General features: G+C 40.1%; 2 protein-coding genes across 4 annotated transcripts; both read right to left on the bottom strand.

The window, feature by feature from the left end:
* Window positions 1-1,110: 1,110 nt before the first annotated feature.
* Window positions 1,111-7,175, bottom strand: LOC6577435 (cullin-3). 3 transcript variants are annotated; one of them, XM_015165668.3, is made up of 11 exons: window positions 6,948-7,175; window positions 6,007-6,320; window positions 4,274-4,657; window positions 3,124-3,885; window positions 2,890-3,060; window positions 2,649-2,819; window positions 2,448-2,562; window positions 2,238-2,380; window positions 1,955-2,178; window positions 1,748-1,886; window positions 1,111-1,661 (listed from the first exon to the last, which is right to left on the bottom strand). In XM_015165668.3, exons 2-11 carry the CDS (start codon window positions 6,064-6,066, stop codon window positions 1,509-1,511), a joined length of 2,322 nt encoding a protein of 773 aa, XP_015021154.1. In that variant the 5' UTR covers window positions 6,067-6,320; window positions 6,948-7,175; the 3' UTR covers window positions 1,111-1,508. The 3 variants fall into 3 exon arrangements, with proteins under 3 accessions (XP_015021154.1, XP_015021153.1, XP_002003402.2); XM_015165667.3 differs by lacking the exon at window positions 6,948-7,175 and adding an exon at window positions 6,674-6,885; XM_002003366.4 differs by lacking the exons at window positions 6,007-6,320; window positions 6,948-7,175 and adding an exon at window positions 4,771-5,722.
* A 1,987-nt stretch (window positions 7,176-9,162) lies between these two features.
* Window positions 9,163-9,945, bottom strand: LOC6577436 (rutC family protein UK114). The gene is made up of 3 exons (XM_002003367.4): window positions 9,790-9,945; window positions 9,495-9,724; window positions 9,163-9,370 (listed from the first exon to the last, which is right to left on the bottom strand). The coding sequence occupies exons 1-3, from the start codon at window positions 9,852-9,854 to the stop codon at window positions 9,249-9,251; spliced, it is 417 nt and encodes a 138-aa protein (XP_002003403.1). The 5' UTR covers window positions 9,855-9,945; the 3' UTR covers window positions 9,163-9,248.
* Window positions 9,946-14,814: the final 4,869 nt, after the last annotated feature.

Below are 14,814 nucleotides of genomic sequence, written 5' to 3' on the forward strand. Positions count from 1 at the left end.
AGAGAAGCAAATCTAAATGAAACAGATTCTATTTTTGATACTTCCTGAGCTAAAATATAAATGTATATAGGTGAATCTATTTTGAATAGATCAGACAGTTGAAGTTTCCGCAACGATTCTAGTTTATTGCCTTATTTTACAGTAATTCCACAAATAACACGTACAAATGTACATTTCAACGCTCAAATACGTTTTATTTATATATATACACATACATATGTGCATATATATATATATCAATTTATATATATTATTTTCATTTTTTCCATACATCAGAACAAAAAATTATGTACAATTGTTTTTAATACGCCTGATTACTCTTTTCACTTCAAGCAGACACGCTTATATTATTTATTTAATGGACTCGCACATCAATTTCAAGTAAGTTTTTCGTACTTTTTCTCTTACTATTAATATTTTCAAGAATGAATAATAACACAGAAGTGTGCATAATTAAAATTATAGAAAGGAAAAAAAAAAAACATTGCTGAATATATGGGGGCTGGTATTGACATGTGTTCCTAGGCTATACCAACTAAAACAACTTTAATACACCCATATAGTTATTTGTTTCGTTTTTGTTTTTTGTTTATAAAGCCTGCTCACGTATATTATGAGCAGTTATGTATATATAAAAATCGATTTTAAAATGTCTTTTTTAACTTTAAACTCTGTTCACATGAATCTCAAATATTTAGCGTTTTTTAAGGTTTCAATTTAGTATTGATGTTTCTTTTATCTTTACTTTTTAATTACTTTATCGTGAAGAGGCGAAAGTTGCGTAAAAATGTACATGAAACGCTTACTAAATTTATTATTCATTTAGAAATTTATTATTTTAGCTATATTTATACTGCTGCTTAGAAATATGTTTTGCATTATGCATTAATTCTTAAGTTTGCTTCCCTTACGCTTCTCCATCCAAGTAGTGTGTGTTTTTGAGTGAGTGAGTATGTATGTACGTGAGTGTGAGTGTGTGTTTATGGGCTTATATTATACATATTGTTGTAGCTAAAGTGTAAGCGTGTGTTGGCGCATGTTTTGTGCCTCACAACAGAATTAACATAGAGTGTGTGGGATGAAAATTCGTGTAAAATAAATCGCAAAGAATTTAGAGAATAGTCGAAATTATATTATGGATAGCAATAGCATTAGAGAGAGAAAGAAGGAGAGCTGCATAACCATCTATAGATTAGCAATAACTGTTCAATTTTGAATGTCAGGCTTACAAATTTCGCACTTGTCTATTCTATTTAACATCTTGGTCAAAATATATGATTCCAGTTTGGATGCTCGTGGCTGCATTGGCGCTTAATTGAAGTTGTTGATAGTTGTGTGTTACCGATTAATTGCGAATTGATAAAAGTTGAAAATGGGTGGAGGGGAGTTGGGTTTGGAGGGGAGAGCGGGTTAGATGGGGAGGGATTTGAGGAGTGATGATGGGGCCACAGTTCCTCGTGTATAGTTGGCTTTCGATTGCAAAATGATGAGTGACGTGAGCACTCTTTTTAAGCCAAGTAAATGTACACTTTACGATCCTCTGGCGTTCGCGCTAGATATTCACGCTCGATCAGACCTTCGATTCGTTTCTTAATGAACACAGGCGAAGGCAAGAAACGTGATTTTAACTGCGACGTAACGTCCGAGACAAGCAGATTGTGCTACAAATAGTACAAAATGAAAAGATTGTAAATTGTGATTAGTTGTAATCATCAAATGCAAATGGTTCACTGATTAAATGAATTACCGCCATGCGTTTGCGCGCCTTCATAATCCGCACAATTGCCGCCTCGATTTCGTGCTTGCGATCTTCATCTACCTTGCCACGCGTCTCCTTGCGTTCCGGCTCCGATTCACCCTTGGCAGCGACCGTTTGGATCTTTACCCTGCAAGAGTTGAAATATAAAATAATATAAAGCCTTTCCTCATTTATATTACAAATGAGAATACGCACCTGTGGAACTTGGAGACAAATGCATCGTTCACATAAAACTCGTCCGAGGGCTCAATGTCCTTTGTTTTCGTTTTTGAGTTGCGCACTAGCAATCGCTGCGCTGGCTTGCCCATGGACAAAGATTGCAGTGCACGGACCAACTCACGCTCGGGTATATCCGTCTCTTGGTGTATGTCATCATAGGTCAGTAAATCCCGATTGTTAAACAACAACAAAACGCACATCTATAATGCAGAAACAAAATTAGATGCGCACTATATAAAGAGCTAGCTGAGTTGCCTACTTGATAGGTGGACACTTGTAATATATGCTTGCGTGTTGTGGTGGGCACAGGACAGCCACTTGAACTTGAGCTTGGCCCATCCTTGTCCTTGTCGCTGTCATTCGCTTTGCGGCCATAGAAAACGGCGTTGATGTAGGCAGTGCCTGTAGCAAAACCAGCAAGCTGTTAGCGCAAATTGCACAGATGTTATTTATAATGATGCTGACATACCCATCTGCGGCTGTAACGTCAGCTGCCGACCCGAGTGCTTGTCCAGGTAGAATTTCTTAAACACCTCAAAGGCCTCGCGCGGTGCTGAGGGTATGTTGCAATTGGGCGTTGCCGTCTATAAATAATCATAATATAGAATATGTAGATTAATGAACAGAGTAAGTGAGGCAGATAGAGAGAGAGAGAGAGTTGAGTAATCACCTGTGTGGGCCAAAATCCGGTGGTTAAAATGCGCACCGTCAGCTCCACGCCGCTTAATGACAAACTGTTATTATTTACATAACTTTTAAATTCATCCATAATCGTATTGGACACAGACATGTCCTTAAACATGCCCTCCAGTTTTGATGTAAATTGACAGCCACATTCAGTCTGCAACAGGTGAAGGGAAAGCAGGTTAGTGAAAGCTTTTCCAGTGTGACTACAAATTCTTGTCACTCACCTTTAGTTTGGATATCATATTCTTCTCAAAGTCATCGGAGACCGATTTGTTGAGCAGCAAACGTTTGGCCAAATGCGTCTTGTAATAGCGCTCAAAGACATCCTTTTCAAGTAGAAATCGGAAGAGAACCATAGTTTTATCCAAAATGGTTTCAATTTCTTGCTCACTCATCTGCAAGGGAAATCATTTTATATAATAAATGTTAAGTTATTCCATATTTTATCATATACTTACGCCCTTGCCACCCTTTTTCAGCTTATCGTCAATGAAGAGCGACAGATACTCGGGCGATTTGTTATTTAAATTGAGAAAATGCTCAAAATCAGCAGAGATGACATTCTTGAATAGTCGATCATTGCTAAATGAGTGCAGCAAAAATTGATCGAATCGATCCTTGAGATCGAGCAAATTTTGCACAAATGTTATTGGATTCGTGTTGCCGTTCTCCTCCTCTTTGACCAGCATGCTGCCTTGTTCGCGCAGATAGGCAGACATTGTGTCGGCAATCACTTTGAGGCCCTCCTCCTTGAGGCGTGAGAACAATTTATATGTGCATGCCAAGTCCTCGGTTTTAGAGTTTTTGATCATGTGCACCACGCCCGAATTTTCCATTTCGACAATGGTGCGCATGTGCTTCTTAATTAGCTCCTCCTCAACGACACGCACAATGCGCGGTTCCGTATCCTTGTCCAAATAAAGTGCTGCACGCGATGATTCTTCGGTGATGCGCGCCTCAACTTTCTTGATGTAAACGCCAGCGTTATTCTCCGCAAGAAAGTTCTGCGATTCGAATTTGTAAAAGGCCGCCGACTGTGACAAAAAAGGCTTCTCGAAGTCCTCCTCATAAACGGTTCGCGAATTGATTCCCAACGTAATGAGCATCGTGCAGGCATTTTTGATCGCCAAATGGTTGATCGGCTCGCCGTGACGCTCCTCCATAACCATGCCCAGCAGCCTCTCTCGTAGCGCTTTCTGTATTTCCGGAAAGCGAACGACCTGAAAATCGATTCAATTTTTTTTTAACAGTAGGTTATTTTTATCATTTACTATTGCAAATCACTAAAACTCAATCAGTGTAGTATAGCCACATTTCTAAAAAAATTAAGCCTCATTAAGATAACAAATGAAATGAATACCCTACAGATAAGGGTCTTTGGAAAAGACTTCTAAAGCTTTTGACATTCTTCTATAGCACGAGCGTCTGCATGTGATATATAAATAAATCTAAGTGGATCTATTACTATTATTATTACTATTGATTTTAAGACATTATGAAAATAAATGAATTAAACTAAACGAAACTAAACTTTGCGCAGTTAGATTAAATTGTGAATTAGTTAATTTTAGATCAAATTTATAGTTTTCGAGTACTACAACAACATACCTGATCCCTGAATAAATTAAGACCCAAATTATAGACATTATCCAAGCCGCGTTGCTGCACATAGACTCTATCCATGTACATGAGTATGTCGCGTATCATGACCATTGAGGTCTGATGATCGGTCCAGGCTTCATTCAATTTCGGCAGAAAATTGCTGTGCAAGCGCTCGAGCACCTCCTGCCGCACCTTCTGCTCCAGATGCTTCGAGACGACGTCGCTCAGTCCATGGTACAGACGATTGCCATGCTTGTGGAGCACCATATTGTACGCATTGCGGTACAGCTGCTCAAAGGACAGGCCAGAATTGTTCTTCTTCTGTATCTCCTGTATAGCATTTTTCAGTGTGGCCCATATATCCTCCACGTACTTCTCATCCATGGAGGCCTGCAAGATGGGGCGAAAGAAAAAGAACGAAATAAAATTGATTATTATTAAATGTTACACAGATGTCGAATTATTCATCTTAAATGTTAAGGCAGATTTGTTGGGGGGCTAACATTGAATGCGCGACGTTTATACTCGGGCAGCCACAATGGATACTTGCGTCCAATTTCGCGCATTTGTGTGGCACCGGCACAGGCACCGGCTCCGACTGGCTGCATAGCTGCTGTCGCTCTTACGGAATGTTCACCGTGTGCTGCCACACTGCCCAATGCGGCAAACGTATTATTGCTAGTTGCAGCGCGTGCCGAGCCACGTTGCTGCTGCTGCTGCTGCTGCGGCACATTGAGTGGCACGTTCGCGTGCTGAATGCGTGGGTGCTGCTGCTGCCCCTGGGCATTGCGTGTATTGCGGGAGCGATGATTAAAATTATTTGAGCCGGCTACAATTCGTGAATGCGAGGATGGCGGTGATGATACGGGTCCGGGTGATGGGTAATAATGAGTTGGGTTAAGCAGACTGTTTAGCCGATTGTTGGACGACGGCGGTGGCGGTGACGGTGGTGACGGTGGCTGCGGCTGCGGCGACTGCGACGGCGCTGCGGCACCAAAGAGACCGATCCTCGGATCTTGACTGTACATCGGAGGGGGAGGCAAACGCGCGCCGCCGGCTCCACTATGGGAACCAAGCGCGCGCTCCCAACTATATCGATGCTCCCCAATTATGTAGTAGGACTGAGACGTAGCCAGCAGCTGTTCCGGCTGTGTTTGCTCCTGTTGACTTCGGGCAGCAGTTTGTTGGCGTTGGCCCGCTGCTGGTGCCGTTAGCGAGCGGCTGCCGTTTGTAGGCCTTATTGACATCCGCCAGTTGGCGCTAGCGTCCCACAATTGTCCAAATGACGTCGTCTGCGCTCGTCATCAATGCGTTTCCGGTACTCTGGCGTCTCTGCTTCTGCGTATGTGTGTGTGTGTTGGAAAACAACAACAATTTGTCGAAACTAAGTTGAGATTGAAAGTAACTTAAAAACTAAAATGTGATGAAGCTTTTTCATCAAATTTCAACCCTGACAGAACTTTGTCGAAACAGTGTTAGGCAGCGTCGATCAGCCTGCTGAGCCAGCGCCCCAGTGAGAGGGTGAAGGCCGGCCGTATCAACAGAAACGGAAACCGAAACACACAAAACACACACACTCAGACAACGTGAGAGTGCGAGAGAGCGTGTATGTGTGGGAGTGTGTGTGCATTATTAAAGAGGCTGTTCTATATTATCTACATATAAATCTTATCACTTCGCAAAATTTATGCTGGCTCATGCTTGAGCCGGCGATTTTCGATACTTTGAGGGGGACTTACCGGGAAGGCGCGTATGCGCATTTTGCCCTCCTTTTTTTGAGGATTTCCCCTTAGATTCATATTTTCTAGGTGTCTTCGGCACAGCTCCCCCCTCTTCTGCTCCTCCTCCTTCTTATCCACTTTACCAGCGACGCGGCGATGGCTGCGCCAGCGGCAGCGCTGTTAATACAACGCTAACGCTGCTAACGGCGCTTCTCGTGCTCCTCTTGTTCTTATAAACAAACGGTTACGTCCTCGTCGTCGTTGGCGTAGTCGTTGTTGTTGCCGTTGCAGGTGTTGTCTTTGTACTGAGGAGCTTTGTGGGCGGCGGGTGACTATAAAGGAGTGCGCAAATGAAAGAGAGAAAAATATACAAAGTGATCAGTTAAATTTCTGTTTATTTTTTTTTTCTTGTGTTTATTTTTTGCATTCGCGCTGCAATTGCAAGTCAGCAGCATCGTTTTTTTTTTTTTTTTTTTTTTTTTTTTTTTGTCCATAGCAATCGGCGAGTCTCGTTCGCTCTCCCACTCTCCTGCCTCTTCCTACTCTCTGGGACTTTCATTGTCGCAGTGATGATCTTTCGTGTTGTTGCTTTCAGAAATCCAACGATTTTGTTACATACACACACACAAACACAGTGACAGACGTAGGCAGGCGCACATAAAGAGAAATGTAAAAATGAACTCACACGGAGCGCTAAAAATCGTTGTTTTGTATTACATGAAATAATTAATCTTTAGCAACAATTGGTATTATAATAGTGTGGCACTAAAAATCAAGCGCATTAATAAATATGAATCACTGGGGTAACTTTGTATATTTTGTTGTTTCGTTAAAAATTGGATAGTTGATTTTTTGCTATTTCACTTTTTCATGCATGGCAAAGAGACCAAATGCGCTTGTGTATGTGTGTTTTTGTGTCTGTGTGTGTGTGTGTGCTGCTTCTTGTTGTTGTATTGTACCTTTTTTTGCCAAAGCGGCGTTCACTTTGTTTTTAACGAAATATCGCTGGCTTGTGGTTTATCACTTGTTTATCGTTGTTACCGCAATAAGTTACCAATTCTTTTGGGGCTTGTTAAGTTATCATGCATTGCAATGTATATTGATTATATGTAATTCATATGAGAAATTCGGCTGTTGTGTTGTTATGCTCTAATTTTGCCATTCCGACATGTCGATAAGCGATAGTTATGTACCATTCATTGACAGAGAGACCAGCTCAGCACGACGAACAGGGCAATGTTGCATGCAATATCGATACATTTGCGCCGCAGTTTTTATTGTTTAAAAATACACAAGGAATAATTGCTGTTAATTGTGCAATATTTTGTATTTAGCTGTGTTAATAATATTAATGAGTAAGCGCAACTAAGCTTCTTCAACTTTACAGTATGAATATAATCATACGCGAGTATTCAACAGCTGTTGCATGAGTGTTAACAGGAAACCCATCTATTGCTCCTAATATTAACAGAGGGTTATATTTTTAAAGAAATATCGATATATTTGTTCGCGCCCAAGAGTATGCTAAATTTAAAATGACGCGCCAAGAATTGTAGTTCAAAAAAACCTATATTAACTTGTATGATTAAACAACACTTTGCAGGACAAGTGAAAGCTTGCCTTGTACACCAACTAATTAGTTATGTGTTAACTGTTTTATTATGTCGCATAATATATTAATTATGACAACATGCGACTGATTGGTAAATTGCAAAATATTGTAATTTGATACTTTTGGTCGTCTTCGTCTGCTGCCGCATGCAGCTTGTTTAATTAGCGATTGCTCGATCAAAGGCATATAGCTGATAAGTAAATTGACAATAATTAACTACCAAAATTTCGAATATTTAAAAATTTTGTGGTGTACATTTGTTGTGTATTTGTATGTTTTTCAGTTTTCCAGTAACCCAGTCGCAATTGGCGTCTGTCTGGCATGTCGCCTTGGCCCGTGCGTGTAAATTATGCGCACTTTCACCGCGTTGGTGTTGCCATTGGTGTCCCTTTGGCTCTGTTTGTCGCCTGTGCGTCGAAATTAATTAGCCGCACTTCATAGCAAGTCGAGGCGATGGCTACGGCGACGGCGACCGCAGCAGCGACTGCGTAGGTGTTTATGTCAAATGTCTGAGCAGATGGAGCACAGCAGGGGGCAGGCAGGTAGGCAGGCTGGCTTGCTGCAGCGGGCCATCACTTGTTGCAGTTTGTTGTCATCAATTTATGCGTATTTATTACAATATTTATGCATGTAAATTGTGATGTGCCACGAATTAATTACACGCCAACCAAATCAACATGAATGTTGCCAGCGCTGCGGGTGCTAAACATGTTGCCAAGTGAAGACTGAAGAAAAAAAAAGCAGAAAACAAAACAGAAACAATATAAACATAAAAAGAGAGATACAAATAAATTGCGATAATCGTGCATCAGTGCAGCATTCATATTCACACCAATGCATGCAACAACAGCAACTTGCAACAAGGTTAATAAATCATGCAACAGCGTCGAGTGGCAGACAAATTCACTGAAAATTCATTTCAATGAGAAAAAATCAAAACAAATGCTAAACAAAACGAAGCTGAGAGCCAAAAATGGCATTGCCCAAAAGGCAGCAGCCGCATCAATGTGGAGCAGCCAAGTTGCAATTGCAACCGCTGCAACGTGCAGCGTGCAACGTGCGACATGCGGCAAGCGGCAAGCAAGTTGTCGGCATTATGAATAACTTTTAAATTTGAATGTAAAATAAACGCTTTGTCTAAGCGGCTGGCTAACCGGCTACCGTTAGCAACATTGCCAAAAAGTTGTGCCGCATGTTGCCAATGATTTATGCAGCAACATTTGATGAAATATAATACAAAAGGCGCACAGCAGCCGCAGCTGAACGAACAACAACAGCAACAACAAAATGATTATAAAAACAAAGATAAATTGCCGCCGCTGCAAATTGTAAACTATATAAGGCTTAAATGCAAAGTTGTTGTCTGTTTTTCTATTTTTCTCTTTTTACATAAGACGGCGATTAGCAACGCCTGCGCACGCAGCAACATTTGTGCTGCAGCAACAATTGTTGCTAGTTCCGGCGAGCAGCCAACATGTGCCCAAATATATTTGCTCTCATTCATCGTGACACGCTGCCATCTCTAGCACTCATATCAAAAAGTTGTAAAAGTCAGTTTTGTGTTCATTTTTAGTTGCTTTTATGATTTTATTTAGTTTTATTTTTTATTTACGTTGACTCCGGATCAAAGTTTAGCGTTCTTTGATTGCTATTCGCTTTGAACTGTGCGCACGGGGCCCGTCATGGCGATGCACTCGATTTCCACGAGAGCATCCATTGGCAGCTTGGCCACCTGGAAGCAGCTGCGTGCTGGAAAGTCCTTGTTGAACACTGTAACCGCAAAATGTTATCGATTATGTTTTTATTGCTCTCGTCGTCAATTGGAAATTTGATAAGACGACAGATGCCGCTGGCTTATCGGCAAAAACAATATAAAACCAATTGGACTGCTCACCTCGTTTGTACACATCGTTGACCGCACCAAAGTCATTCAGATCTTTAAGAAAAACTGTATTCTTGATCACCTTATCGATGCCAGAATCGGCTGCCTTAAGCACTGCCTCCAGATTTTGCAGCGCCATCTCTGTTTGCTCAGTGGCGCCACCTGGCACCAGTTTCATCGTAGTCTTGTCCAAGCCCAAACAGCCGGAGACATAAACAGTGCGATCGGCCACAACAGCTTGACTGCAACAACAAAGACATGATTGACAGTTCGCTCTCTCTCTCCTGCTCTTTGCTCTCCTACTTACTTGTATGGAGCTACCGGCTTTGCTGCATTTGCAGTGCTAATTAGTTTACGCACAAGAGTTGTCATTGCTTTTGCCTTTAATGAGAACTACAATTATTCAGCGAAAACTTTTCTGCTTTGTGCACCTGCTGCGGCTGCTGACAGTTGACTGGACGCTCAGCGCTCGCTTTATATTGCTAGACATGGCGAGCGCCTGTCAAACTGTTATCAGCGTGAGCTTTTTGCACACTCTCTCCCTCGGTAGCTAACCCTCTCTCTCGCTCTCGCTTGCTTGCCTTTGTGCTTTACGCACTTTGCAGCGTTAAGTTTCGGTATCGCTTATAGACTCTCTGTCCATATTGCCCTCTCGCTCTGACGCTTTCGGCTCGTTAGCTTTGAGTGAGGAATACTGAGTCTTTTAAGAGTGTGCTGTTATATTCACTCCTGCTATATTCTATATCAGTTAAAGTTAAGGTGACCTTTGAGTATGCATTGTTAAAAAGCTCAAGTGGAATATTTTGCCTGTAAACTGTTATTATATTCTATTATTAGCTTGACTTAAGGTTAAATCTCTTATAATCTGTTTTAATCGTGGAATTCGGACATGTATTTTTGAAGCGCTCCAGTAAAATCTTTTTCTGCATGCTGTTATACTGACGTTCTATACATATAAATTTTATATCAACAATTGTGATTAATTATTTATAACTTTTGTTATAAGATAATCGAATACTATCGAACAAATGGTCTCCTGTGCTTTAACCATCTCTGTAAAATAGAAAAATTGTGTTAAATTTCCACTAAATATTCTTTCAAGCTCAATCGGTCTCATTAGTCTAGTTGGAGTCAGCCTTTGCAAGATAAGCAATGTTAAATCTGTGTTATCTTTGGCCAATTGGGTCGCAGTCAGATCGCTTTCTCTAAGCGACCAATATTTGATTTAATGCATGGCACGTCACCTCGCCACGCCCACATCGCCCCAGCTAATTATTTATTATATTTGGCAATTGCTGTCTGTCAGTCGCTGTCAGTGAGGCAAAACCAACAACAAGAAAGCACCGTTGCAGCAGAATTTCTACACGCATGCCACAATCAAAAAGTCAAGTCTCGAGCTCTGTAATTATTATAGGGGAATCTTTCTCTGCCTCTGCCTTCCTCTCCCTTCCTCTCTGTGTTTCTCTCTCTCTCTCTCTCTCTCGCTCTGTGGTTAGGGTCTTAATCTGCTCGAGTCTGGGCGCAGCTCGAGCTCAGTTGGGCTGGCGTAGGTGCAACGCAGAGCACACAGAACACGCCCTCAAAAGACGCCTGCCCTCAAAAAGTGAAGAAGGCGGCGAGAGAAGGGGAAGAGATTGATTGCAGCCGCTTTGTTGTCTTCATGCAGCCCACGAAGATGCATGAAGAAAATTTCGTTGCTTTTGGCCCTGCGGCATTTTAATGTCGCATTTTAGCGCATTAATTACTTTATGATCCACTTTATGCCCATAAAAAATGCGCAAAAATAAATAACATAAAATACCTGAAGAAGAAGAAAAATATCAGAGAAAAAGCAATTTTCGAAACATCCTTCGTGGGTGTCGACTTTCAGCCTTAATCAAACTTTTATTCAGTTCTACATTCTGATATTAATTAGCCCAAGCAAAGAAATTGATTTATACGCATATATGTATATACTATATGTATATATATAATTCCAGATATCGCATGCCAGATAATGATAGCCTGTGGCATTTGCAAACAATTTACATTAAATGCTTTCATAAATAAAGCTCTAAATAAGCCGGAGTACCACAAGCTGGCTATAAAGTATATAATTAACATTCAAGCCGAATAACAAATTGGCAGCCCTGTACAATGGACCTCAAGCAGAAAATATTGGAGCTACAAATATTTTTATATACATATGTTATAAAAATAAATAATCTGAGATATATAAATTTTAAGGTTGCTATACTTTAAATCTGCTATACTTAGGTTTGATATTGCTTAAAATATTTTAATTATATTTCTGTTTTCAATTAATTATTTTAACACTTGTTATGCTCAATGCTGTTAAATTATTCTTAAATCTCTTTATATGCTACACTTAAGTCTGTTATAATTGTTGTTGTTTTACTGTTAGGTGCTATACTAAATTTATACTTATATATACTTAATGGTATACTTAAATTATACTTAATTAAACTGTTGTACCTAAATCTGTTATCATATGATCGATTAAACTTAATTCTCGTAAATCTCTGTAATCTGTAATCTGTAATACGTATTCTTCATTAAAATTTGTAATACTTAAACCAGTTATACTTGGGTCTAAGAATAATACATCCGTTTCACTTATGTTTGCTATACATGAATCTGATATTCTTTAATGATTGATCCTAAAATGTTGTATATTTTGGTCTAATATTTTAATCTTTTGAGTAAATATTCCGATTTTTACCAAGATTTCAGATTTCTGATCCACTGTGCGATGTGTGGAAGCTGTACCTCAATAAAAGGGCCCAGAAGCAGTAGAAGAAACAGAGAACAATTGAAGAACAAGTTGCAAATTGCTAGTGGCAAGTGGCAGGCAACATTCGAGAAGGAGTTCAATATTTATGCAACTCGCTTCTCAGACTTTTCCTCTTCTCAACTTTCCCTTTTCATTTTCCATCTGACGTGCCTCGTCGGATGCTCCAATTTTGTATCGACTCGAATGACTTTATTTGTTTAAGAGGCTAAGTGATGGAAGAAGGAGAGGGGGAGTGGAGCTGAGGTGAATGCTGCATTAAAGCGCCGCAAGCAGCGTCACTGCTGCAGCTGCCACAGCAGCAACAGTTGCTGCCACTTGGCCGCTTCACTCGTAAATCGCAGCCTTTTCTGCTCGTCCACTATAATTTGCATGTGATTTTTATGGCTAGGCTATTTGTTGGCTAAGTTATTTGATTTTAATTTGCTGCGTAATTGTTGGCTTTATTATGACAGCAACAGCAGCAACAGCGGAGCAACAGCAGCTCAATTACCTGCCTATTAGCACTTGAATTTATGTTTATGGCTTTATCCAGACACGGCCATTTGGCTCAGAACAGAATGCAAATAGCTAAGATAGCACTTTGTAATTAGAGGACAAACAATTGTATATCTAAATTTATATATATGTATATGTATGTATTATATATGCATTTTGTATATTAATAACGATATGATTCGATTCGGCTTCTCTCCTCTTTTACGCTTTCGTTTTCCACAAATCCCATCATTTCATTCCAATTGCAATCTGCACAGTCACTTGTTGCTGTCTTCCAGCATTCCAATAAGCAGAGCTAGGCTCTCTCTTCATTTCGCTCGCCTTCGTCCGGCGACGCTCTCAGTCGGTTATTGTCCTCGCTTCGTTTATTTCGTATGCAGTTTACCGTTCTTTCAACTTTCGGTTCATATGTCCAATTTTTGCGTGCTTGCGTAAACATTGATCGCCGCTTGTTTTATTAAATTTTCTAAAAATCTATATTTGCAATAAAATGACGGTAAGCTTTATTTTTATAATTTACTTCAGTTCGCCCTCCTTCGCGTGGCTCGGCATTGCGTTTAGATTACATTTTGAAATCTTGGTGCTTGTTACACTGTTAACAGGTAATGAATGGCATTTGACTGTAATGAGATTTTCTAACAGCTGCTGCAGTTCGCTTGCTTGTTAACAGTTTCTGTAAATTGTCTGTTACTGTAATAAATAATAAACTGCGAAATCTAAAATAATAAATTATATAAATTTATAGCAAAATAAATTTATATATGTTTTAGAAATTTAATATCGATTTTACTGCTATCTACTCTAAGCTTGGTAACCCCTATTAATATGCTAACATACAATTTATTTAAATTAAAATTAAGAAAGACTTGAATTCCATAAAAATTTGAAGATAAATGCTATGCTGTAATCAGATTATATTTTCGATTTATGATTTCTTGATGCATCCAACATTTCATGTATCTAACTTAGTATCTCCTCCTGTTGCTGCTACCAATGCAAAGAAGGCGCCTCTTAGCAAACAGCAATCAATAAGCCACACATTTTTAGTGCGCAGTCACGCCCCACTGTTTGCCCACTGTACTGCCATATGGATGTGTGTCTGCCACAAATTTGCCCCTGCCAATAATTCAATTAACATGGGCCGCGCCGCAGCAGAAGAAACCTGCAACACCCAAGCCAGCCTGAGCAGTGCAACAGGGCCCGCAGGCTGGAGGATGGAGCACAGCCAGGGCTAAAAAAAAAAAAAAAAAAAAAAATATCAACAACACATTTATTTCACAATTGGCGCACATTAATCAATGGCAATTGCAACAGAAGGAGCAAACACACACAGAGAGAGAGAATGCCACAACAAGTACCTAAGCCCGACTCCCTCCTAACTTGGAGATTGGCCGCAATTAAAAGCAGATTAATATGCCGTCCAGTGGCAAACAATCGTCGCACAGTGGGGCTCCTGCCTGCAGAGCGTGGCAAAAAGCAGAGCAGTGATGAATGTTTTTTTTTCCAATTTTTTTTAATGCCTTTTGATATACAATTAAACCTCCAATTTTGATTTTTTTTTTCATATTATTTATAATAATCATTACTAGAAAAAAATTTAACATATAATTATTGTAAAATAAAAAATTAAAATTGTTTTTTTTATGATGTTGATCAAAATCACATTTTCATATCCCACATATCTAAATACGTCGATTTATTTAAGCTTGATTTAAAATTTTTGGTTTTTTTCTACTTAAAGTGAGTAAAGGCCCCACTGTGCGTCGGTGGTGGCGGTTGGCGGTTCGTCTGGTGACGGCTGGTGGTTCAGGTGCAGACAACGCCTTCGAATCGCTGGCGGTTGTCATCCTCTCGCCTAGCTGCAATCGCTGGCTCGAATTACCAGCAACTGTCCATCGATTGTGGCCCACTTTAATTGCAGTTTTCATACTTGTTAATTTTTCAATTTTCCTTTGACCACCGACTGCGACGCTGGCCAAATGTCGAACGTGGACCACACACATAGAGCACACACACACAGACACAGATACAGGTGGAGACATG

The sequence above is a fragment of the Drosophila mojavensis genome, unplaced genomic scaffold, assembly GCF_018153725.1.
Source record: "Drosophila mojavensis isolate 15081-1352.22 unplaced genomic scaffold, ASM1815372v1 contig_36, whole genome shotgun sequence".
Classification (NCBI taxonomy): Eukaryota; Metazoa; Arthropoda; class Insecta; order Diptera; family Drosophilidae; genus Drosophila; species Drosophila mojavensis.